The sequence below is a fragment of the Taudactylus pleione genome, unplaced genomic scaffold (genome assembly GCF_031769625.1).
Source record: "Taudactylus pleione unplaced genomic scaffold, aTauple2 ptg001166l, whole genome shotgun sequence".
Classification (NCBI taxonomy): Eukaryota; Metazoa; Chordata; class Amphibia; order Anura; family Myobatrachidae; genus Taudactylus; species Taudactylus pleione.
The window spans coordinates 881181-908278 of record NW_028285567.1 but is presented as its reverse complement, the minus strand read 5'-3'; the positions used below and the strand labels follow the sequence as shown (position 1 = coordinate 908278).

Genomic DNA, 27098 nt, shown 5'->3' with positions numbered 1-27098 from the left:
GTTCAAATCGTTCATCTGACAGATCTGACAAATCTGACATATCTGACCGTGTGTATGCTCCTTTAGAGGGATCAGCCTTACCCAGTTACTCAGTTACTCCTGAGTATAAAGAGGGATCTAACGGAAAAGTGTGCCTTCCAGAGTACTGGGTCCCATACCCATTCCTGATTTCTGCCCAGCTATTCCATGTACCATAGGTCAACTGTTTATCAGTTTATAATTCTGAGTGTGTGACACTGACTTTCACTTTGCCTGATTATCCTTTAAGTCACCCATTTGTTTTATTATTCCCTTTTGTTAACTTAACTTAATCCTAAACCTAGAAATAAACACACTGACACATGTATGGAATTCAAAGAGGTCACAGCCAGAATTTATTGATCAAATTGAAATTTTAGAATAGGTGGCAAGAAGAAAGCAGTGCTCCAAGGCCACAGCCCGGTGGATATCAATACAAATAAAAAGGGGTGGATCCCCGCCCTGGACAGACTGACCTGGGGCAGTACCATCCTTCCCTAATTGGCACAGCATTGGTCCCTCCCTTGGAACAATGACCATGTCCCCCCTTTAGGCGGTGACAAACTGGCCGCTCTCAAAGGAAGAATGCTACCACAGGCACTCCTGCGCTAATAATAGGCCGCCCATGAGCACTGCTTCCCGCCAGGCTGCACCTCTACCTGTTGGAAGCAAACACAGACAAATGCACAAACCAACAACAGAAAAATTTACACAAACCGGCTTACACTTTTTGAAATAAACTGGAAAGAGGAAGATGGCTCCCCTCACCAGGCTATTTATATGGGACCTCTAAGCCCTCCATTAAATCCTACCATAGGCTTATACTCCTCAAGTGACGAATACTAACCACATCCCCCTCCAGCTTTTAACCCTTAACTTACCTAACAAAATTACATATCAAACAGGGTGCTTATCTATCCTCAAACTTATTCAAGTATTCGGATGCATTAGTAGTATCTGTCTCTCCACCACATGACGTTACCCCCCTACCCTCCCAGCTAGTCATTTTAGGGGATAGTCAGAAGGATGCAAGCTGTGGTCTCCCAGCGGCGAAGTCCATACCACCTTGTAGTGGCTCCTGGTGAAATCTTAGGGGTTCCGGAAGACTTTGTTCATCGGCACTGCCTGAGCCGACTCCTACCACACAGTCTGCCACGTGACACAGATCACTTTCATATCGATCGTGTAATGAAAAGTTGTGAAAGAAAATTAGGGTACAAGGCAAACTCCCACTGCGGTAAGTGTATCACCTTCTAAGCGATCGCTCCCCCTGCACATCACGCAGGGAGAGAGAGAGGATTGAGCACACAACAGTAGTCAGTCCTCTCTCTCGCTGTGCGCAGTCCCGTATTCTGGTACTGGGAGGTGGGGGTGGCTGCAGGACCTGGGCCCCTCCAACAGGCCCGGGTAAAGAGTCCCTGCACCCCCCTCCTCTCGGCGCCCGACCAAACTATAGAACACATGGTGGTGTGAGAAAATCATCTAACTTTAAATCCTATTGGCTTGCATCCTGTTAGCTCAATTCAGCAGAATAAATAGGGAAAGAACTGCAGGACTGCCACTGGCTATGAACCCAGATAGTTAAAGCGGGTTGGGTATGAAATCCCAGCGGCTGTTCAGCGCCGGGTGAAAAGCCGACGCCGAAAACCTGAAATACTAGAATCCCGACAGGGCAGGTAAGTATACTAACCGTACCCCTGCCCCCCCCTAACCGTCCCTTAGGGTTGCCTAACCCTAAAACTCTTGGGGTGGTGCCTAAAGCTAAGGCCCCCTTCCCGCACCCAAAATCTATCTCTCCCGGGGGGTGCCTAACCCTAACCTCCCCCCGATGGTGCCTAACCCTAACCCCCCCTTCCCCTAACCCAGGGGTGGGGAACCTTTTTTCTGCCAAGGGCCATTTTGATATATAACATTATTTGCGGGCACTGTGCAGGCCACGCCCCCTCCATGTGATGTCACACGGGGTGGGGCCACAATTTCCGGTGATTACAGCAATGCCTGGTGCATCCTGTGGAGTATCCTGTGGAGCTGTAAGTGTGACCGTCTGAAGCATCCTATGGACGCGCCAGGTGGCACTGCTGCATAGATTCTGGCTGCAGGGTGCCATTATAGGCACCCTGCTAGCCAGATGAGGCTAGCAGAAAAAAGCTCAGAGGGGCCAGACCAAACGATTCCGGGGGCCTTATACGGCCCCCGGGTCTGAGGTTCCCTATCCCTGCCCTAGCCCAACCCTAAACCTCCCTGGGGGGGTGCCTAACCCTAAGTCCCCCCAGGGGTGCCTAAACCTATCCCCCCCCCCGCAGCTAACGCTAACCCTGTCCCTGCTTACCTTCTTTCAGGGTGCCGTCTGTCGGGATTCCGTCATCGGGCTAAAGATAGGCGTCGATATTTAGACGCCTATCTTTAGTACTAAGTCGGGATTTCGACACCGGTATTCTAACTACATACCCTTAAAGTGCAGCATGGGTTACACTGACATTGGCTGTCCCGAATGACCATCATCACTAGGGAAATTGGAGCTGAGGGCCTGATTCAGACCCGCTCGTGAGCGCTCGCAAGCGGGTCGATGGTGCCCTAGTGCGCATGCGCACCAAAGGGGGCGTGCTGTCGATGTTGATTGACGGCACGCCCACCAAGGGCTGCCCGACGGAGGCGTTCCCATGGGAACGCCTACCGTCTGGGTCCGGTCCCACTGACATCACTAGTGTCAGTGGGGCCGGACTGACTAGTGATGTCAGTGGGAGTGATTTTGGCTCTGATAGAGCCAAAATCACTCCAGGGCTTGCGGTCACCGAGACCCTACCGCAGGGTCTCGTCGCATCATCATGGACGCTCGCATAAGCTGTGGGTTGTAACCCACAGCTATGCGAGCGTCCAAGAGGCCGCTCCAAGTTTAGGTAGGAGGGCCCTGATTTAGGGCGAGCGGTCTGGTCAGAGCGTCCGGCTCTGAATCAGGCCCTGAGACCCAACGTAGATGGCTTCAAGGATTGAGAGCACAAAAACCATCCCAAGTGAGGACAATTAACAACTGAAAATAGGTGGCATTAATCACAGATTTAATTGGAGGCTAATTAGCTAATCAATTGCATCCTGTCCTGCGCTTGTGATATTTGAACCCATTGGTGCCACTGCCATTGTATTGTCCAGGAAATTAGAATAAACAAGAGTACAAGTTTGAGGGAAGAAAGCACAGATCTGATTGGTCACTGGAAGTTACAGCACATGTTCTATTTACACTCAGTAAAGGGGGGGGTTACTATACCAGGTTATATTGTTGTCTTTATGCTCTAACTTTACTCACCAATATCATGTTCCGTGGGCTTAAATATCGAATATTTGTCATAAAACATATATTTGTCTATTTCAAATGTCTGAGTGACATCTGTTGAGTGATTGAAGCTTTGCTGTCCCAGGACCACTTTCACAGATGATTTCTTAGGGCTGTGCGATGACAAAGACATTTATATTGTCAGGAGAAGGGAAAACATACTCTGTCAGTATTACTGCTGGTAATTGCAGCGATGTGTCATTGCGAAGCCAGAATACAGAAAAAGCCAGATACATGTTTTCTCCCTTCGTAGCAGCAAGTTGTGGAATAAACAAGATAATTAATTATATTTTGCACTGCAACAAAAAGTATATTAAGTACTATTACAGAGGAACCAAGTCCGAAAATCTAAATATACTTTGTTAATAATCCTAACCTACTGGAGCCGCTGTGCAATATACAATTTAAAATCGGCTGACGTTGGCTGATATTGGCACAGATGGCACAGGTGTGGGGGCGCACCACATGTTTCATCCCCATACAGCACCTACCCTCATATCAGAGCCGCTATAATGCAGTCTTTAGTTCTAGAATCATCTGCTAGAGACTGTAACTAAGGCCAAGCAACCATTGGTATTATAATTATGTGTTTGCCTGCGTTTTATTGCACATTAAATGCAGGTATGGGCAGCACAGACTGTGTAATGATTAGCATTACTGCCTCACAGCACTGAGGTCGTGGGTTAGATTCCCACTATGGCCCTAACTGTGTGGAGTTGTATATTCTCCCTGTGCTTGCGTGTGTTTCCTCCGGGTGCTCCGGTTTCCTCCCACACTCCAAAAATATACTGGTAGGTTAATTGGCTCTAAACAAAATTGACCCTTGAGTGTACAGGCACACATCCACTAGACAACAGGCAAACGACTGCACAATTACGACATTGTAATCGTGCAGTCGTTTGTCAGTCTGTGATGAGCCTGCACTGAACAAGCAGTCGCTCAGTGCAGGCTCATCAATCATCTGCAAATATGTTGAACCTGACGATATCGTCAGGTTGTACAACATATTTGTACGATGATAGATGTCTAAACGACCAGCGGGAGTGCGCATCACTGGTCATTTTAGACATTTTTTATTCAATCTGCAAACGATTTTCAAACGATTATCGAATGATAATGATATCGTTATCATTTAATCGCTCAACTTAATCGTCTAGAAGATGGGCACCTTTGTGTGCGTGTACATGTGGTAGAGAATATAGGGTCTCATTCAGACCCGGTCGCAAGCGCTGAGCGCTCGCAACTGGGTCGATGTTAAGGCCCTGCGCACGCGCAGCGGCCGCACTGCGCTCTCGCTCTGGAGCTACTACAAAAGGGGCGGCTGTCGATGTTGATCGACAGCTCGCCCCGTTTTGTAGGGGGGGCGGGGAGGTGGCTACACAAACGGAACGCCTGCCATTTTGTGGGTGGCCGCAATGACATCAGCAGTGATGTCAGTGGGGAGCTTCCTGCTCGATCACAGCAGGAAGCTCCCTGGGGCTTGCGGTTGCCGAGACCCAACCTTAGGGTCTCGTCGTAAGCCCCGATGGTCGCGATGGTCTTGACCATCGCGACCATCACCCTGGACGGTCGCTGAAGCTGTGGGTGGTAACCCACAGCTTAGCTAGCGACCAGGAGGCCGCACTAAAAAAAACAAGCGGACGCCCTCATTCAGAACGCTTCTTGAATGAGGGCCATAGATTGTAAGCTCCACTGGGGCAGGGACTGATGTGAATGGCCAAACAATCTCTGTAAAGTGCTGCGGAATATGTGTGCGCTATGTAATAAAACTATGTAACTGGTAATAAATAATAAATAAAATGTAATAGAAGTAAAAATCAGTGTAACAACAGAGAACATAGAAATTAGTATTTTGCAAAGTGGTAAAACTGCTTTTTCTTGTACACTATTTTGAACACTTGGCCTGAATCATAGTTGCACCTACGCATGGCCGATGGTTTGCGTACAACTCCAATTGTTGGAGACCTGCGCATGTGTAGGATCTGCTGGCTCATGTGCAGATCTTTTTGTATGCCCCAGCATGTCAACCAATTTGGGGATGGTTTCAGGGTAGGGTCCAGATTAAAGAGGGTGAAATTTGGAGTGGGAGGAAATGAATGTGGTAAAGCGGTGATACACAATCCTCTCAAGGAGTTTGGAGTCGTAGAGGAGGAGAGAGGTAGGGTGGTAGCTGGAGAGAGAGTCAGGGGTGTGAGAGAGGATTTCTTAAGTATGGACATGACAATGGTGTGATTGAAGGATGAGGGGAGGGTTGCTGCTATTTCCTAGTTGGAGAAAGGACCTCTGTGACGTATCCACCACGTGACCGCTCCTGCGTTACCATCCACTAGGGCATAGAGGGGGAATAAATATTATATCGCCCGAAGCGTGGCGAGCGCAGCGAGCCCGCGAGGGGACACTTTTGGTCCCCCGTTAGCATCCCTGCCCCTTCCCCTTTCAGGCCGGGTCACGTGGGTGTGATGTCACAGGTCCATCTGCGCTCTATAGTCTAGTCCTAACCATGAGGGAAGAGAGCCAAAGGAGAGCATGTAAGGGGGAATGGGATCTCAAGGGCAGGTGCTGGGGTAGATAGAGAGAGGAGTATGTGGATTTTGTCCTTTGTGGTTAGTTTGATGACAATGGCAGGGGTGGAGGAGATGGCATCATGGATGGTTTCATTTCGGTAATAAAGTGGGTGGCGAAGTCACGTGCAGAAAGGTATGAGGGAAGGGGAGGAGCGGTGGGGTGGAGGAGGGAGTTGAAAGTAGCAAAGATACAACTTGGGTCAGAGCATTAAGAGAAGATAAAAGATTTGAAGTGAAGAGTTAGGGTGGAGCTGTAGGAAGAGAGCATGAGATTGACTTGGAGGTAGTCTGTGTGAGCGTGTAATTTCCTCCAGTACCATTCAGCTTTTCTGAAGGTAGCGAGTGTAAAGTGCCAGGGTTGGGGTGCAGAGCGACGATGTCTGAGAGTTACGGCCAGGGCAAAAGAGTCGAGAGTAAAGGCGAGTGTGTAATTGTAAAGTGTGCAATTGTATGGTCAGGGCACGAGATGGTGGGGATGGGAGGGGGTCCAGTGAAGAGGACAGGGAGTTTCTTCTGCCAGTGGAATGTCCCGATATCGGCACTACAGTACACGCTAAACAAACTTAATGAACAATCTGTCATTTGCTGGTGCATGGATGGATAATTTGCTTGTGTCAGACTACAAGGATGATGAATTAAACATAACAAATAGGAGGGAATAGAGTCAGATTATCGTGAATGCCCACACACTACACAAATATCAGGACTTGTAGCCGACATTTTTTGGCAAGTTTGCATGATTGGATAATAGAAAACGAGTGTTCACACTACAGAAAAATCGGCCATATATCCCCATTATTACCTGATCGGCCTGATAGTTGTATAGTGTATTACGTTGCTTTAGAACTGCATCAAAATACAAAACGTTAGATGTACCTGTGAGCAAAGCAGTGTGCGGCGGAGACCACCCAACAAGGCAATATGAGGCTGCCGGAGCAGAAGTCATTCCCGATATATATTGCTGCGATCCAGGGGTGAGATCCCGGCAGTGCTGAACGACCACCTGCCACTCGTCCTTTCACCGAAACGCGTTTCTCATGTTTTTTCCCGCACTTTGGTTTCGGGGCAGCGAATGCTTCCTCCTGTTGTATTATCCTCCTGGCAGTACCAGCTAGAGAATACCAAGCATTGAAATTCTGATGAACTTTGGGATTTTATTCTGCTACAGGGACATTTATGCAGTTTCTCTAATATTCAACCCCCACTTTCCAAACAACTCATCAATAATTTTTGTTTCAATTTTACTGAAAGTTTGGTGGTATAAACAGTAAAATGGAGAAGACCAGGTGGGGGGGGGGGGGGCAAGGGGGAGAGCATAATATTACAGCAGTACATTCTGATCAATCCATTAATAGTTAACTAAATAAAGTTATGCATTTTGAAAATACTATAGTCATGTCATAGATTATTTCTAAACCCAGGGTTAGTAGTGCTCAGCTTTCTCTATTGCTGAGAATACCATTGTCAATATGCCACCCTGCTAGCACATCACTAATACCTCTTTTCCAATAAAATCCGGGTCTGACCTGGGTTTTCAGACATAGTTCCAACCCAGGTCAGACCCCGTTTGCACAGCACCATCGATCTGGGTTATTCTCAAGTCAGCCCCATTCACACTGAACCTGGGCCTGCCCTGCTAAACTTGTGAGGTCATAACAAGTGGGAGGTGACTGCTCCACAACCACCAATCAGCTCATTTTAGGCATGACCCAGGTTGGTTAACCCGGGTTGCGCCGTTTACACAGCACCATTTCCCAGGTCCATCTAGGGTCCTACCCTGGTAGCTACCTGGGTTGGGTTGCTGGATCTCTTCACCCGGGATATTTTTCAGGGACCCTTTTACACTGAGCTGCGACCCGGGTAGACCCAGCAATAACCCAGGATTATGTTCTTGTGTAAAAGGGGTATAAAATGTATACAGTTAGCAGCGAGGTGCAACTGCATACATCACCGCTAATTATGGCAGCCCAACCACACGCCTCTATTGGGTGCGAGGAAACACCTGTGATGTTGGTGATCACAAGATACTGTCAAAATTCTAGGATTGCCGGCGTAGGCAATTGGGGTAATTGCCCTCATTGAAAAGGCATCACTTTGGGTCCTTTCTGAGCATGCCCTATGGAATTTCAACGGGCAGCAAAGTTTTCCACTGGCTAGCACTGTGAGACCATCGTCAGGGACATACTGGTCTGGGCATGACTACCATAGGTGCAAGGGGTGCAGCTGCCATGGGGCCCATCTTCCTTGTCAAAGTTACATATGTAATACCCCTTTTACACCGGAGCTAAAACCCGGGTTATTGCAGGGTTAACCCGGGTAGCTCCTTGGTGTAAAAGGGGAGAGGGTCGGATCGCCGGGTCGTCTGACCCAGCAATCCAACCCAGGTAACTTGCAGGGTTTAACATGGGAGTAACCCGTGAAACCCTGCAGTGTGAACGGTGCGCTCCGGGTCAAGATGACCTGGAGCGCGCCGCATGCCGGCTGATTAGTCCGGCTTCAGTGGCGGTTGGAGATGACGTCATCTCCAAACGTCCACTTCAACTCCGGAAAAACCGGGTCTATGCAGACCTGGCTCCGCTGTGAACGGCGCCGACTCGGGAATATACTGGGTCGGTGCCGACTAAATTCCAGGTCTGATCCGGATTGGAACCCTGTTCCAACTCCGGGTCAGACCCGGAATTTAGGTGTAAAAGTGGTATTATATACATTTTTCACCATTGGGTGGTACATAAGGGCCCTTACAAGCTTTTGCTATGGGGCCTTCAGATACCTAGTTATGACTCTGGTTCTGGGGCTGCTCAATGCAGGAGCACAATGGATGCCTATGCCACATCCTAGCAAGGATAAGCACAATCCAGCTATAATTAAGCCCATGCTGTGTTTTGCTTTTATCATGATTGCCATTTTAAATTTCGGGGTTAAACATGCAGAGGAGCGCTTATTAAATGCACCCATTATGGTCACTTATTTTAGACACAGAAGACTAAATATTGGGCAGCTAAGCCTTCATTAATATGACTTTTTCATATTGTGGTAATTGTCTGCTTCTGGTTTTCTCACTTCCTTCCAAACTCCAATAACCTGGGCTAATTAACTTAATTGCAGCATAAAATGCTTTTTAACTCCAGGTAATTCACTCATCCCAGGAAACGACAATTGAAATAGAATTGGGAAAAGGAGAACTTGCTATCATAGTGACGAGGTATCAGGTTGGCACATATGATATAGAAACGCATATACTGTATGTAAATAGTGTATAATAGCGGGCTGTATCGCCACTTAATATAACAAAAACTTCAGTTTACAAAGCAAAGCTAAGGAAAAAGACTGAGTACTTACCACACTGCGATATGGGGCAATGCTCCCAAGACACGTAGGTATCCTTTATCACATAACACCAAGGAAATTCATCATTGTCTGGGCTCCTATAAATGTCAATTATAAATATAAAATCTTATCAGGACCGAATATATTTGAGATAAATTGTTGGGTGGGGGGAGGGGGATAGTTTTCTGTGCACATCAGACTTCCTGACTGTAACCCTACTGAATGGCACCGCATTAAAACACTCAGAAACAACAGAGAACAATAGCTTGCACTTAACGTTATTACAACAATCAATACAATTGCAAGTGTATTCTGTTTTAGAGGATTGTGTATTAGATTCTGTTTAATATTGGTTCAACTAGTTATCAGCATAATCTGAAAGAGATAACAAATGCCAGAAGGGCCCATGGCCTGATGGGACGGTCCAGTCTGAAAGCCTGGCTGAGCAACTATGCCTCCTGGTGCTCTGTTTGGTCAGAATATTGAGAGGTGGTGGCGTGCCGCTAGGCCAAGCCCCCCAGAGATTTAGCCACGCCCCTGTGAAGCAAGGTCACACCCCTGTTACGCAAGGGGAATGGCAGGGCTGATCTAGTCCTTTCCTGTGCTACAAAGACCTTCCCTGGAGTACATTTGTTCCCCTGAATGCGCGTGGACGGAGACGCCCATTTTTAGCGTCCGCATGCGATGAAATACCGCTTGCTGCGTCTTTAGGTGCATCATCGGTCGCAGCATCATAACTTGCACTAGCTATTATCAGCGACACACACGCGACACTCCCACAACGCACCCATAAGACGGAGCATCTCTGTGCGTCCCCTTAGCCACCTCCCTGTCACGGCCCATGAATGTCCAATAAATCTACAAAGCTTTTTTGAAACTGTGCATTTCCCGTGCGCCTCAGTCGTAACGGTGACTGCGTGCGCACACTGTATCTGGACGCAAGCGCAGTGCGGCTTAGATCCACGTGCAGAAGAAAATAAATTGCTCCACTGCGTCTGACATCGCTGATGCGTCTAATTCAGAATCAGGCTCTTTGTTTTGCAGATTGTTCATTATGAGAAGGTACAAATGGGATGAAAACGAAGGGCAAAGGCCATTTACGTGCATCTCCTTTAAGGGATGGAATTCTGGTATAAATCTGTTATTTAAATCGTGAGGCTCATTAAAACTTCAGCACATGATCAGCTGGTGTCAATAAAGAATTCTAATAAAAACCGGCTTTAAAAACTAAACTTGACAGCTTTCTCCCACACTGGCCAACAGGGCAGCACCATAGGGCCAAATTATGAGGGTTACATTAACATAATTAAACTGACTGAATGAATACATGCACATAATTATTTACCGCCCATGCTCTGAATTTCCATGTTTTAAACAGTGTACTCTATAACAGTTCTACACTTGTGAACACTACGCTGATGGATACTGCCACCTTCTGGCTATTGCTGGTAGTGGAATATATGCTACATTATATACTGTACTATGAGCTTGAATAAAGCAATTTATAGTATATGTTACAGTAGCACTGAGAATAGGTACAGAAAAGGCAGAGGTTATAGTATATGTCATTTTACTATCGTCCTTGTGGCTAAAGCTCCCGAAGTTTGATATACCGTCTATGAGCCTTTGCTTTGTATAATGTGAAAATGCAGCGCATTACAACAGATAAAATCCAAGGCTTAAAATAGTGCACATTCATTTTGGTCATTGCTCTGCCGCTCACCTGCTTCATTGCGTCACTGAGGGTGGCCTTAGCCCTTGGGCCACCAACAGACAGTTGAACAGATGCCAAAACTGTAGATTCAACTATAAAAAGGACTGAAATTAAATATATACTGCGTGTGTATATGTATAATGCCGTAAACTAGCATATATATTTTTTACTGACCACTACTTTTTCCTAACTGACAAGTAAAAATTGGCGTTTTTTTACTGACGGTTGGCAAATCTGTCTTAGCCGACTCTAGCAAGCACACTGCAGTCTGCCTGATCTACCAGTGCTTAAAAATGACATAATCTCGCCGCTGTTCCGTCTCTCTTGTCCTTTTACTGTGACCTGAGTCAAATAATCCAGGTCGCAACGTTCACACAGTAGACTACCTGGGTTGTTGCTGTTTCACCCAGGTAGCCTACCAGGATCGGATTCCCGGGTAACACAACCTGGGTTGACCCTTTCACACCAAACTTGGACCCAGGTTGCCCTGGCAATAACACGGGTTAAAAGTTTGGCATTAAAGAGGTATGTGTCAACTCAAAGACTTGATAGATACTCATAAATGACGGGAGCTAATTGGTTGCTTTGGGAAACTTCTTCACTTTATCCATCTGGTGGTCATCAGATGTTGATTAATCTTCATGCAACTGTAAATTCCTATAACTTTGTAAGCGAGTCCCCAAAAACGCAAGTAGCAAAAGCACCTCCGAGACTAACTTTCAAGAGATAATATAGCTCATTTACAGTAGCACGACCTTGTGAGCCAATTGGTCATTAGCCCTTCTAACTCTATGGTAAGGATGTCGTTCGAAAGGGATCTTCTGATCTCTCCCCGGCAACCTCTTCGCCGGAACAGGCTCCTATTTGCAGTGACTGTCCGGACAAGGGTGTTTAGTTTCGCCACCCATGATTAATTTATCCCAAATATTGATATTAGACAGATCCTACAGTCAGATAGCCTTAGCCTGCAAGAATTATAAAGGGAAGACGTAGCTGAGGATGAAGCAAAGAGAATCTTGCTAGAACCCAATGCAGGGTGGCAGATGAGCAATATATAACATAAGCGCAATGGGAAATGCTGGCGTTATATAAACGTACATCGATGACTGCCTTGTTTAATTGTTAATTCCCATCTGTTTGTGAAAGTATTACAAGAGCATTGACCTCAATAGGCACCAGCCTTAGGCAGACTCTTAAGATCTACGTTCTACCAGAGGTGGGGCTGCAGCACGGTCCAAAATTCAAATAGGGGAGCCACACCAACTACCGGGGAGCCACACCAACTACCAGTGAGTCCCGTCCAGCGATGTTTGGAGGGGCAGTTGGCGTGGCTCTCCTATTTGAATTTCGGATTGTGCCACAGCCCCTCCTCTGGAGCCGCCACTGTGTCCTAACACTGTTATACTATGAGCCCCATTGCTGTATAGCTGTCATCCTCTGAACAGATCATTCTAGGCGCTTCCACCTGCAGTATGGATGGGTTCCTAAACCTTTGAGGATAAAATCGGTCACGGTGTAGATGTTCATCTCATCGTGGAGGATGTCAGAATTCCACCTAAGGCAACTATGGCTGGACTGACTCCTCTTCATGACGCCTCTGTATTCTGTTGCGTTTTCGTAGTTGAAACATTTCTGCCGGGCAACTAAAACACAAATCAGACAATGGTTAGAAATAAGTGTTCCGTTTTTATAGCCTTCATAACAGCTGGTTGAAAAACTGAGTTATATTTTAATTAAGGGGTATATATACATACAGCATATGGCGGCTCCCTGCTGCTAATTATAACCTAGAAGAACAATTTCCGAAAGAAATGATCTGCAAGGAACTGGGGGATAAAATTAAGTTGTCCCTCGGCCATCTCTTACTGAATTATCCCCGCAGTGTGTTGTTAACCACAGTCTCCATCGTGCAAGTCATCTGCGGCTGAAGATCTGGCAGGCGCTTCAAAAAGCTTGAAAGTCAGGCCACAAATTAAATGATTGGAATTCTTTAATATCTCTGTCCTGGGCAGAACAATGCTCGCAGAGCCGGGCGGCTAACTGGCAGCTACATGAGAAGCCGCTGGAGGAACAGAGTCTGACAGTTTAACTTTGGCTCATTCACTAATTCAAGGGTTATCAAGACCCTCGAAATTAGATCTAATCTGGCGTGTCACCATTTTTGGTCTATTTATGTAAAGCATCATTTGTTTAGATATTGTTTTTTTTGTTGTTTTGTTTTTTTATTAACTTTCTCTCAAATATCATAATATTTATATCATAAAACACATTTATTTAACATTTATGCATCTACATTTATGTATAAATAACATATATCACCTAAAACTACTGGCACCATCCCCACTCGCCCAAACAACTGGTGCCATCCAAATGACCTATTCTAAGTACTGATCCTGAGTCAGCTTGGACCGCAGTTGCTAAAACGCACGCAATTGGCCAATTGTTGCATGCGTATACATCGCAGTGCACGTGCGCGAACTAGCCACTGCGATTGGGACTGTGATCGCAGTGGCTACGCAGAGTGATTGACAGTAAGTGCCGTTTGTGGTTGGTGATGGGTGGGGTGGTCAGAGAAATACAGGTGTACCACTGATTTCACGCACCGTTTCAGGGGCGTGCATAAATGAGTCACTGGGAAGCCATACGCAGCTTCAGGCCTCATAGCGTGTGTGGCTGTTAGCAATGTCTGAGTAAGGTCAGGGCTTGTGCACGTGTGCGTATGGGTCTGATGGCACTCGATTGTACCGATGGATTTGCCATTCTGCTAAGTATTACGGATGTGCGTATGGTAAAGTGAGCGTCCTTATGTAGTGCTGAGTTTGCATTGCGATCGCAGTGGATTGGCTGGCTGTCGCGGTTGAACTGCGTGAGTACGCAGTATTGCGATCTGTAGTGAATCAGGCCCACTGTCTCCAGTAACCAAAGTTCTGGCATTATCTGCACCAGCTCTGCCTTGCATAGTTACTGTCACATTGTTTGTCATCCCATCCTCATACTGGGGCTGGTGCGGATTGCGGAGTTGAACGTAAACCTGTATACCAGTGTATCATTTGTGAATTCCCGCTGCGTATGCTCAGTACGCAAGTGTGGCTATGAGAGGCTCATGGGTAGCAAGGGGGCGTTCTCACGTAGCCAATGTCCAGTAAAGACTTGTTGACGCAAATATGCCCAATACAAACCTATGTGGATGCACAAAAGAAGGCAACAATTTGCATCAGCTACCAGGAAAGGTACAAATACATCAGGATGATTAGGATGATGATGTACAGCAACATGACCTCATCAGTTCTGTGGGATGATTGGTGCAACCCCTCCTATAGCTCTCATTAGGCATAATTACCTACATAACATGGGGGAGCCAGCGCCTGTTTGTGGGGGTCTTGCAGGAGGACAGTGCACTAGAGCAGGTGAGCCAATGTGCTTTTCCTGCGCTTACACTGACAGACGCATGCATGAGCTCCGCTAGCCGGCCGATGCACTAATTAAAAGGCAATTTTTGAATGAACGCATTATCATTTAATCCTGTGGGGCTTTATCGTATTATTATTATTATTATTTGTAGTATTATTCCTTTCTGTTTTAGCAACAATTAAAAGAAAGCTTTTAGGGCTCTATTTACTACAATCCACATATTGAATGCGGATTGTAGTGTGATATTACCGAGTGAATTCGCATTGCAAATTCAGGAAATATCACAGGGATTTACTATAAATCCCTTGCAGGGACAGAGCTTGCGATAAAGCTCTGTCCCTGCGGATACCATCCGCGCTCTAGTCGCGGTATTTTCGGAAAAAATACAGCGACTAAGAGCTCGCGCATGTGCCGACCGACCACCGCTACTACCCCCCACCGCCGCTAAGCCCGCCCCCGGTGCTAAGCCCCGCCCCCCGCGATCGCAGACCCCCGCGACCCCCCCTCCCTTCATTACACTTACCTGCATCCTCCTGGCCTCCGGTGATCTTCTCCGGGCCTCCCGATCAGGTGATCTCCCATACTGCACTGGGACCCGATCACCTGATGACCGGGCCCCAGTGTACTATGGGAGACCAGCTGACCGGAGAGGAGCCATCACCGGAGGCCCGATCACCGGTTCCTGGATTCAGGTAAGTAAAAAAAAAAATGTTTAATTTTTTTTTTCTTTTTTTTACAACAATCAGCTTGCGGTCTCTTTAGACCACATAGCTGATTACTGGTACCGGCTCCCGCCTCTGCTCTCCCCGTTAGAGCAGAGTGGGAGCCCGGTAACCGGGGGAGACCCTGGATAACGCCACCTCCAGGTGGCGTTATTATCACAGGGCTTCCCCCGGTATTTTTTTACAATTTATTTTTAGTAACTTGCACACAGATCACATTTCCCATTACAATTATGGGAAATGCGATCTGCTTTACTAAAAATAAGTGATACTGGGGGTTGGAGTAGAATTTTACTAATTCTACTCCAATTGCCCTGTAATAACTACAGGTGAAACTAAAATAATGTGAAAAGGGTGTGAAAACACCCTTTTTCACTTTATTTTAGTAAAAATAATGTTAATAAATAGAGCCCACTGGGATCAATCCTATTATGAGCGAAGGATGCTAGTTGCCATTGCAACGGTATTAAAATGCTGGCAATGGACCAGTACTTCGTGGCCCGCCCCCAGCCCGAATGCATCGGCCTATAGGGCTGCGAGCAAAATTCTGCAAATCTGGTCTGCTGTAAAGTGCGCCCATTGCAGCGATGACTTGCAAGGGCGAGATAATCGCAGCTAATAGGATTTACCCCTAAAGATCATTTAAAAAATGTGATAACAGCGAGTGAGTGATGTGGTAAAGTGCAACAATGGCATCATTTGTTAAAAACATAATGCATTATAGGTAGGATAATTTGCATATATGTGATCTATTTTACCCAGAATGCATTTTGTTTGTTATTGATGCAATGTTTGCGCTCTTTTCCTGTGTTGTTTTGTATGAAGAAATTAATAAACAGTGGTTTGCAATATAGTAAGCGTTATAAAATAAATATATTTTAGAAAGAAAATAAAAAAATGATTCTCCCTATTTCTACAGGTGTGTGATTTAAACTACCCCCAGTGTCATGATAAATGTTTTTGGAAGAGGGGAAAGGGTATGGTCTTTAATGGGCTACCCTTGTTCCATGTTCTCTCCTTCTGTGAAGAGCTGAGGAAAACAATCTAGAGCGGGGATGGGGAAGCTTAGGCCTGGGGGATGTACTGTATGAGGTCCCTGGAATGATTTGATCTGGCACTCTGAGCTTTTTTCTGCTAGCTAGTCTCATCTGACTAGCAGGGTGCATAGAATGGAACCATGCAGCCAGAATCTATGCAGCAGTGCAGCCTGGAGCATCCTTGTAATCACTAGCGATTGTGGCCTTGCCCGTGTGTGACATCACATGGAGGGGGTGTGGCCTGCACCAGGCCTGCGAATAATGTTATTTATATCAAAATGGTGCTTGGCAGAAAAAAGGTTCCACACCCATAGATTTTTTTTTATTGGAGGGTTGGGATGCCCTTTTTCAATTGCCCTGGGCTCCAAAAACCCTAGTTATGCTACTGTCCGCCGCTGACTATTGTCTGTATTAATTTCTGTGCAATAGGGCAGAGTTTTCCTGAACTCTGCAATTGCAGTTCAGGTATTTTTGGCTATCCATGCTTGAGTCCAGGTACAAAAATGCTCAAGCATCTTAAAACCTGGACTGTAGTGAGTTTGGCAACATCTGCAATAGGGTCTTTTCAGACCACACCCATATTGGTACTGCAGCATTTCTGTCATAATTCATTTGCGGATAGGGCCACCCAGAACACAGGACAGTTCCCATTGGGCCAGCCAGCTTGGAGGTGCCCCAGTCCTCCCTCTATCACCAGGCCAATGCTGCCAATCAGATGACCAAAGTGATCCGCGGCCCAATTTATAGGAGGTGCACTCTGTGCTGCCTATGTATTGAAGATAGACAGCCGCTGGGTACTAGGACCCAGTGGCATGCCAGAGACGCGACCTCCTACCTCTGCCATCTGCACATGCATGCCACCCTGCCGCATATTCTCTCCTCTCTGTCCGTTATACGGAAATGCCTTTGAGTAACCTCCTTAGTGACCCCATAGGCACAATGTTACCAGGGCAGCATTATAATAAGAATCCCACTGCAACCATTGCAGCGTAGTACAGTGAGTGCACATATACTTGGCACACCACTGCATGACCCAAATGCTCCTGGCTGCAACTGGACAATCCTTGTAACCTGTACCTGCTGTTAACCCTGTGTTATCCTGTTCCTACATGGTTAATAATGCCTTACCTGGTTAAGTCCTCTGCCATGTGGATTAACCTTCATTTGCACCCTGCTGCTCCTTACCCCCATAGTGTCTGCTAATATGGCCCGCTGCTGCTGACAGCATATGGTGACCTGGGCCTACTGTAGGAATGCCTGTGCAGACTCAGTGACTAACACTGGCCGCACTGGCTGTAGGGATTGGGAAACGGATGAGCGAGCTGACAGGTGTCAGTATAGCACATGAGAAGGTGTCTAAGCCTGTCTATAGTGCTGGATGCCCGCGACCAGTCTGCCCGGATCTGGCTGTCATCTGCTCCCCACATCTTATGTTCGACTGCGACACTGATACAGTAAAAAGTGACTGACATGGGCAGTCAGACGTCTATCATGCCCACCCGGGAAGACGGGCGCTGCAAAACAGGAGCGTCTCCCCGGCCAGCCAGAGACCAGCCCCAGACCAGAGGGAAGACAACAATAAAGACAGAAGAATTTCAGCAGATGCAGAACGAAAAACGAGGATAGGAAGAAGCAGCGGCGGAGGAGCAGGTAAGAAATGAGTGGGAGGGGGAAACTCAGACATTAAATATAAATAAAGGGTAGGGTTGGGATCATTTAAACAAAAATGGGGTCCTACTTTTTTATAGGAATCGGTATGAAATACAGATGAACGGGATGCCAGCTGTCAGTACACGGGATTTGAACCATGCAGCCAGCGGTAATAACTACTACACCCATAATCAGGGCCGGTTCTCCCGTTAGGCATGGTACGCAGCTGCGTAAGGCGCCACATGGTGAAGGGCGCCTCAGCTGCGTACCATGCGGGCCGCGGTGCAGACTGTGTCTCTGTGACACAGCTGCACCGCGTGTGTATCACTGACCGGATGGAGTCTGGATAGCGCTACAAAGCACAAACACACATCCGCCAGCTCCGGCAGCTGTGTGTTTGCTTTAGCAGCTGATGAGAGTCAGACAGACTCTCATCGGCTGCTGCTCCCACTGCCAGAGCCGGACATCTTCCGGCTCCCGCAGTGGGTAATGGGAGTGACGTCATGACGTGACGTCACTCCCATAATGCAAAGCGGCGGACGGAGGAGCTGATATCGGCGGCAGGACCAGGACCAGGAGTGGATTCCAGGTAAGTGGTTTTTTTTTAATTTTCATTATGTCTCTACAGCGGGGACACTACAAGGGGGGATTACTAGGGGGGGAATACTACTGGGGGGCACTACAAGGGGGGATTACTAGGGGGGGAATACTACTTATGACACTACAGGGGGTAATTCTACTGGGGGCACTACAAGGGGGGATTACTAGGGGGGGATTACTACTGGGAACACTACAGGGGGTAATACTACTGGGGACACTACAGGGGGTAATACTACTGGGGGCACTACTACTGGAGGCACTACAGGGGGTAATACTACTGGGGACACTACAGGGGGTAATACTACTGGGGGCACTACAGGGGGGGAATACTACTGGGGGCTCTACAAGGGGGGGATTACTACTGGGGCACTACAAGGGAGTGATTACTAGGGGGGGATTACTACTGGGGACACTACAGGGGGTAATACTACAGGGGGTAATACTACTGGGGGCACTACAGGGAGGGAATACTACTGGGAGCACTACAAGGGGGAGGATTACTACTGGGGGCACTACAAGGGGGGGATTACTACTGGGGGCACTACAAGGGGGACTACTAATGGGGGCACTACAAGGGGGGGCTACTACTGGGAGCACTACAAGGGGAGATTACTACTGGGGGCACTACAAGGGGGGAGGAATACTACTGGGGGCACTACAAGGGGGGGATTACTACTAGGGGCACTACAAGGGAGGGGACCACTACATAAAGGGCACTGCATAGTGGGTACCACTACTGGGGGCACTGCATAGGGGGGGGAGTACTACTGGGGCACTATATAAGGGGAATACTACTGGGGGCACAAGGAGCACTGCATAGGGGGTCACTACTGGGGGCACTGCATAGGGGGACTACTACTGGGTGCACTATATAAGGGGAATACTACTGGGGGCACAAGGGGCACTGCACAGGGGGGACCACTACCGGTGGCACTGTAAAAGGGGCACTGCATAGAGGGGGGCCAAAAAATATACTTGCTTACCAAAAAATTTGCGCTAGAGCCGGCCCTGCCCGTAATGTCACACAGTGTGTCGGTGTTACTGTAGCTATAACTGCACCGTAATGTATATTCTTACAATTCCTCCATCTCATCCTAACCCACTGCCCCATGCTGACTGTCTACACTTCCTGTGTCACCCCTGTCTGTCTGCTCCTCCTCTTTAGAATGTAAGCACTCACAGGCAGGGCCCTCTTCCCCTACTTACACTATCATCTACTCCATACTCCCTACAATGGCACCTAACCCTTGGTTTCTGCCGCCGTGCTGCTTATATGAGTGTTATGTAAGTCACTGTTTTCTTGCTTTGCTCAGTTGTTTATCTTCTTTGTAAAGCTGGCCACACATCTGAAGTTGCCCACACACATAGCGACATTTTACACGATTTGGCCGATTTCGACGAATCGTGACGACGAATCGGGTAAAAAAAGTACAAATCGTGAGTTTATACTCACGAGCACGATGCCGATGCGCGTCCCCGCTCGTCGTATATCGCATCTTCTGATCTGCCGTGCTGTAGGGCAGATTAGCCAATCTGGGATACAATGCATTGGCTGCAAGATAGATCTTTAGTCAGATTGGACATTTTTAACTCCAAATCGTGATCACAACGGCAAGGGAGCTCCCGTGAAAGCTCATGAGGAAATTGGCCATAAAATCGTATCGTGAGCACATCGGTATATGTGTGGGCACCTTAAAGATTATCTGTCCAACCAGCCAACTAGTTGATTGGTTGGAATGAAAATCTGGTAAGGGATGAAAGTAAATGACAATCAGCAATTTGCTCCCAAACTCCGGAAAATGGACAAAAACTGTTTGAACAAATTGTTTAGATCAAACATTTAACAAACTTGTCTGAACGACCATTTTCATCTGTTTTCTGGCATTTAGGAGCAAATTGCTGATCATCAGTTACTCCCATACGTTACCAGATTTTCATTCCAACCAATCAACTAGTTGGCTGGTTGGACAGATAATCTTTAGATGTGTGCAAAGAAAAAGCGAATACCACAGTTCCAGCGCTATAATCTATAGGATACTTATGATGATTAATAGGAGCTGCGTCTTGCAGTGTCCAACAATTCAAGGGTTTGTCCTTTTCTCAACAGGCAAAGATTCCATATAAAAGAGAAAAGTGCATATAGTGCAATACCATTTAATCACATATAAACAAAAAATAACATAAAAGAACACAGTGTCTAACTGATGATCAATATTAATATCGAAATAATATGTATATAAACATATTAGGGATCCCCAAACGGCTGGAGGACAACAATTACGGGATCATAGAAGAAGGCTGGCAGTAATCTGGTCTTTATCATGCATATCAAATGTCGTGGTCCTGTGTAAATGCCAGGAATGGATTCACACCAGCGTCCTTTGTAGATCCGTAGCGTGTCGTCAGGTTGGGTCCATAAACAAGCAAAACCAACGCGTTTTGACCCGTATCTAGTATTTCAAGGTTAAAGTCAGAATGATCCTAGTGTCTGTCTCAGTCCATTAAATATCTAGTCCAATCTGGATACACCGGACATATGTTACATACCGGAAGTGATGCCGTATGGAAAGGAACTATTCCAATGTATATGCTGAGCGGAATTGGAGGAGTCACATGCTTGTTCTCTACAATAGGAGATTGGCCGGACGCAGCAAAGGGTCATGGGATTTGTAGTTTTCTTTGTCTATGGACCAGCTGCGTCCGGTGTATCCAGATTGGACTAGGTATTTAATGGACTGAGACAGGCACTAGGGGCCTGATTCAGACCCACTCGCGAGCGGCTGTCCGCTCGCAAGTGGGTCGATGGTCTGCACTGAGCATGCGCACGACGGAGGGAGCTCCGTCGTGCGCATGCGCCAGACGCGACGAGCGTAGGACTTTCCTTCGCTCGTTGTGTCTGATCAAAGGGGGCGTGCTGTCGATGTTGATTGACAGCACGCCCCCTTTGGCGGGCGTGCTGGGGGCGTGCCTCCCTGACGGGGGCATTCCCATGGGAACGCCTACCGTCAGAAGCCGGCCCACTGACATCACTAGTGATGTCAGTGGGAGTGATTTTGGCTCTGATAGAGCCAACATCACTCCGGGCCTTGCGGTTGAAAACCTCAACTGCAGGCTCCGGCTCGCAGTTTCGATGGTCGCGATGGTCAAGACCATCGCGGCCATCAAACTGCGCGCTCGTATAGGCTGTGGGTGGTGACCCACAGCTATACGAGCGTCCAGGAGTACGCTCCATGTTTATGGAGGGCGGCCCTCATTCAGAGCGTGCGCTCTGCTCAGAGCGTACGGCTCTGAATGAGGGCCTAGGATCATTCTGACTTTAACCTTGAAAAAGACCCTAGATACGGGTCAAAACGTGTTGGTTTTGCTTGTTTATGGACCCAACCTGACTACACGCTACGGATCTACAAAGGACGCTGGTGTGAATCCATTCCTGGCATTTACGCAGGACCACGGCATTTGATATGCATGAAAAAGACCAGATTACTGCCAGCCTTCTTCTATGATCCCGTAATTGTTGTCCTCCAGCCGTTTGGGGATCCCTAATATGTTTATATACATATTATTTCGATATTAATATTGATCATCAGTTAGACACTGTGTTCTTTTATGTTATTTTTTGTTTATATGTGATTAAATGGTATTGCACTATATGCACTTTTCTCTTTTATATGGAATCTTTGCCTGTTGAGAAAAGGACAAACCCTTGAATTGTTGGACACTGCTCCTATTAATCATCATAAGTATCCTATAGATTATAGCGCTGGAACTGTGGTGTTCGCTTTTTCTTTGCACACATCCATATCTGGAGGGTGGAGGGCACCTCTGACACCATTTGCACCAGCTGCTTATTTGCGCACTCACCTCTTTTCCTTTAAATCTTCTATTTGTGTAGATAATCTTTAAATGTGTGGCCAGCTTTAGGCGCTGTGGAACCCTTGTGGTGCCACATAAATAAAGGATGATAATAATAATTTGGAAGTACACCCCCCTTCCCGCAAACTGTAGTTGGTGACAGAAATAAGTCGCTGTTTTAATAATGTCCTCCTGTAGCATTCTGCTAGAGCCTGTAACCGCACGTTATTGAGGCAATAAATGCTTGTGTAATGATCTTTGTGATACATATTACTCTGCCTGCTTTACTAATATGTTGTGTTTGAATTTTGTCACAGTCGTGGAGGAAACGGTACTGCCTGCAATACCTTTCCTAGCGGGACTATCTGCGTGGTCTGCCAGAGGAGGTCAGCAGTAGCCGCAAGTGTCTACACCAGTGGTTCTCAAACTCGGTCCTCATGACCCCACACAGGTCACGTTTTGCAGGTCACCCAGCAGGTGCACAGGTGTCCTCATTACTCACTGACACAGTTTAAAAGATCCACAGGTGGAGCTAATTATTTCACTTGTGATTCTGTGGGGAGACCTGGAAAACATGCACTGTTTGGGGTCCTGAAGATCAAGTTTGAGAACCTGTGGTCTACACCATTCTTGAGGAAATGTAACTTTTGTATCATACGCCATATTAGCTTTTTGCGTTTTCTGAATGCACGATGCAACCATTTTACGTCCAACACTACATAAGCCCGTTTATGGTCTCCTCTAAACATGAACTTTGCTATCCCAAATAAATCGCACACATAGCATCATTAACATTTCATTAGATTATAGGGTTCCCCTCTGCGCGCTCCACAAAACACACCTTACTGAGAGCCACAACTTGTATCCTAGAGATGATGTAACCTTCCGTGGTTCTTGTCTTACCAATATTGCAGTGTTTTCCAGCGTATCCCTCCTTACACCCACACACCGTTTTCCCGGTTGCGATCATCAGGCGACAGGCTCCACCATTAAGGCACGGGTTCACAATGCAAACTGTAAATGCAATATCGCCATGTTATCGGCATAGTCTATCCAACATCTACATTGATAAACTATATCTAGTTGTAGGACCTGAAACTTGCTTTGCAAAGTCATACATAATGCATTGTGTACTGTAGATGCCTCTTCAGTTATCTATTACCAGCTATATAGTATACAAGCAGTACAATCAACCTTAGATGGATTGACTTGGGGATGTAGTCGGCCGGTGCTGGAATCCTGACCGCTGACATGCCGACGGTAAGTATTAGGCTTTGAGTTAGGGTAGGGGTTAGGGTTAGGCACTAGGGGGAGGGTTAGGTTTAGGCTACATAGGGTTAGGCTGTAGGAAAGGAGGGTTAGATTGCGGGAGGGGAAGGTTAGAGTTAGGCTGAGGGCAAGGAGGGTTAGAGTTAGGGTGAAGGTTAGTGTACTTATATGCAGGCGTCGAGATTTTGACTGTCGGGATGCCAATGTCGGTATTATGACCGCCGGCATCCCATAACGCAATCCTTAACTTGGATGTACAAAGAGTTAGTTCCACCAAGTATCCACAGAAGCCACATAAGGGTGTTTTAGGTTTGTTAAGCACTGCAGACAGGCCTGGCCACCGTGCGGGACACTTCTTGGTTGAGCATGAAACCCTGATGGTACTTTGTAACATTTCAAATCACAAGCCCTATGGCATTGTGTGGACAATCATTCATCGACTGTGTGCCTCATGGCGGTACCCACTGCCCTTAACCATCTGTGAATAATGGTAGATAGTCATATACGGGAAGGATCACTACCAGTGCTACCTACCTATAAAGGGACAATCAATCAAAACAGAGGAATCTTCTTACATGATCATAGACAAAAACATCACCTGTGTATCTGTCTCCGCTGTGACACTCTATCTGGCTGTTCTGACACGAACACGTTTCCACCCTCCCTTTGTGAATTCTGGTCCATGTGTCTCCAACATCATAATGCTGGTAATGGGCCTCATCGAAACACTTTGCTAAACAAAGAACAAGGAACATCCATGCAAGATTACAGCGTTGCCGTACCACGTAATCTACAAATGTACAGTATACTAAATTACTGGAGCCTATGCGTGAATTTGAAAGTAGAAAATATCCATTGTAAGACCGTTTAGTACTTACCTATCTCGCAGTCGTGTCCTGAGAACTCCTCCGGGCACCAACAGCTATAAGTGTTTCTGAACGGTGCATTGATACAGGTGCCGCCATTTTGGCAGGGGTTCTTGGCACAGTGATTTTGAAAAACTATAGGGCACAATAAAAACTATATCATAATACAAGAAAGAAGGTAATAAAATTTATACAACATACAGTTACCAGAGCTAAGTAGAGATCATGTTGTTGTTCATGTTAGAAAACAATAAAAACAGCTCTTCCACATGGTGCTACCTGACTGGGAGCTTGCAGTATATCTAGAGCGGAGTTAAAAGGTTTATTGCAGAAATATAAAGCATTTGCAGAAATATGGCAGCGTGCAATAGGAAATCCCCCAATGATTTCCTGTGTAAAAGTGACAACACACTGTATGGGCCAACTAGACGATATCACTTCTGATATGATTGTGGTCTATTAGGATAATCTGAATGACTGTGATGATCTGTTGTAATCCCCTGACCACAATAACCAAAATGCCCGATAATAGCCCAGAAGCAGGGTTGCATAAAATTGGATTTAAAAAAAATAAATAAAAATAAATAAATCAAATATGGATTTGATTTAAATAGGATATTTTATTAAAAAAATTTTTTCCTTTAAACATATACATTTTAAAACGTTTACTTAAAAATTTTTATTTATTTTTTTTAAATCAAAAAAAATCTGATTTAAATCAAATAAATCCGTTTGTTTTTTTTTTTTTTTTTTTTTTTTTTTTTTAATCCGATTTTTATGCAACCCTGCCCAGAAGTAATTCACATATTATAGAAACTTTGGGGACATATCGCCTAATGTGTACCCGGCACGAGACGCCAAGCTTGAGCATTTGTAGATGCTGTAATACCACCGGGTGCATCTTTAGATGCCACCATCGCTTGCACCATCGGAAATTGCGCCAACACTATGGTAGGTACAGATTCTCCACCCGAGTATGGCTTCCAAAGTGAACGATTATTCGTTTAAGAATGCAAACACTTTCATCGTCCTGCCGGGAACACTCTACCCTAACACAGACCATATCCATGCATCTGTGGAGCCACCTCCCAGTCATCGCACAGGAACACACAGCACCTTTCAAGACTCCTCTGATACCCTGCGTCACAATTCGCAACAGCGCCTCTGTGTGTAAACTGTGTGTAATGCATGCGCCATAGGGGTTTTTAGGGATTCACTGAACTCCGTCGGCACACTCCTGCGTTCTCTGCTGCTCCTCGTTATCTCCCCACGGTATGTTTAGACAAAGATGCACAAATGCACATAAATAAAATATTAATGACAGGTTAGTTTTACAGAACTCTCCGGCCTCTGTGAAATGGTTCACTGGCAAATTCCCATGTACCATGTGTCCAACAGCGGTCATTATTAATGGCGCTCGATATAGACAACAAGAAGAATGTTTATTTCTGGCCATTCTGAAGGGAAAAAAAATGTTTCTAAAGGATGATATATACAGTAAGTTGGTAGCGGCTGGATATTTTGCCGATGTTGGTCAGCTCCAGACACAGTGATGGCTACTGACACCAATAAGAGAGTGAGACCTTATTGGTGTCAGGAATGGATAACCTCGCACACTCCTGCTAGTGATTGACTCCTGGCTTTATGAGCATTTAGAGAGCATTATGGGAAATGACATAGATAGATCATTTATTGATTTGGTGCCTTTTATATCCTAGGCCCTGTATATTTTAGTTTTATTGATTTTGTGCCTTTTTCTCTCCTCTACCCTCTGCATACACAGGATATCATAAGGGCTCTGCCAGCTAAGCTACAACTCACAGAAGTCAGATATTTATAGGCCCATTTATCAACAATTGCATTTGCATTGCGGTCTGGGCACGTTAAATGCGACCTTAGTGCCGGCATGTATCAAACAGCCCCTGAAGAGACTGTGGGACACGGACATGTTACACTTAGCTCCAGAGACCCTTCTGCCTTATACTGTTTATTAGCCTGTATGCATACCTCCTAACTGTCCCGCATTCAGCGGGACAGCCCCATTTTTGTGGGACTGTCCTGCTGTCCCACCCGCGGGCCGCAGCGTCCCGCAGTGCGGGGGGGAGATGGGGGAGCACACACCCGGCCCGGCTCTTGGCATCCCTGTCACTACCTCCATATATCACCGGCTAATGCTCTGTATGTTCTGCTCAAGCTCCGCTCTATCAAGATTAACAAGTGTGTAATTGTGAGTACAGCTATACCAGTAACTACTAATACACTTCAGTAAGCCTGACACCTGGTTAAGCAGATGCTCTAAGCCTTGGAGAGTGACAAAGTACCAACCAATCAGCTCCTAACTGTCAGTTTACAGGCTGTGCTTGACAAATGACACTTAGTAGCTGATTGGTTGGTACTTTATCTCTCTCCAAGGCTTAGTGCATCTGCCCTCTGGACTATTTGGTGTATCTGCAGTTCCGCTGGTGTTGCTATCCAACTCTGCATAGCACCGCCAATTAGCACACACATATAAACATGAATTAAGCCACTACTCTTGACGGGTTGGGTACGGGATGCCGGGGCTCGGGATCTCGACGGTCAGAATGCCGACACCGGCATTCCGACAGGATTAGGATATCGACACCTGTTGGTCAGTATCTTAACCCTACCCTCCCCGGTGCCTAAACCTAACCGCCCCGCACCCTAAACCTAACCCTCCCCTCTTAGTGCCTAACCTAACCCTCCCTCTAGTGCCAAACCT

The 27098-nt window shown here is 46.5% G+C and overlaps 1 protein-coding gene across 1 annotated transcript in view; it reads right to left on the bottom strand.

Annotated features, from left to right (window-relative positions):
- Positions 1-27098, bottom strand: part of HGFAC (HGF activator) — a 91635-nt gene that overhangs the window by 20916 nt on the left and 43621 nt on the right. Inside the window, exons 5-11 of the mRNA XM_088462232.1 lie at positions 24371-24493; positions 24091-24225; positions 23127-23237; positions 12417-12594; positions 9250-9335; positions 6787-7021; positions 3320-3459 (exon numbers count right to left, since the gene is read on the bottom strand). Coding sequence (XP_088318358.1) covers positions 3320-3459; positions 6787-7021; positions 9250-9335; positions 12417-12594; positions 23127-23237; positions 24091-24225; positions 24371-24493 — 1008 coding nt within the window. The remainder of the gene's footprint in view (positions 1-3319; positions 3460-6786; positions 7022-9249; positions 9336-12416; positions 12595-23126; positions 23238-24090; positions 24226-24370; positions 24494-27098) is intronic.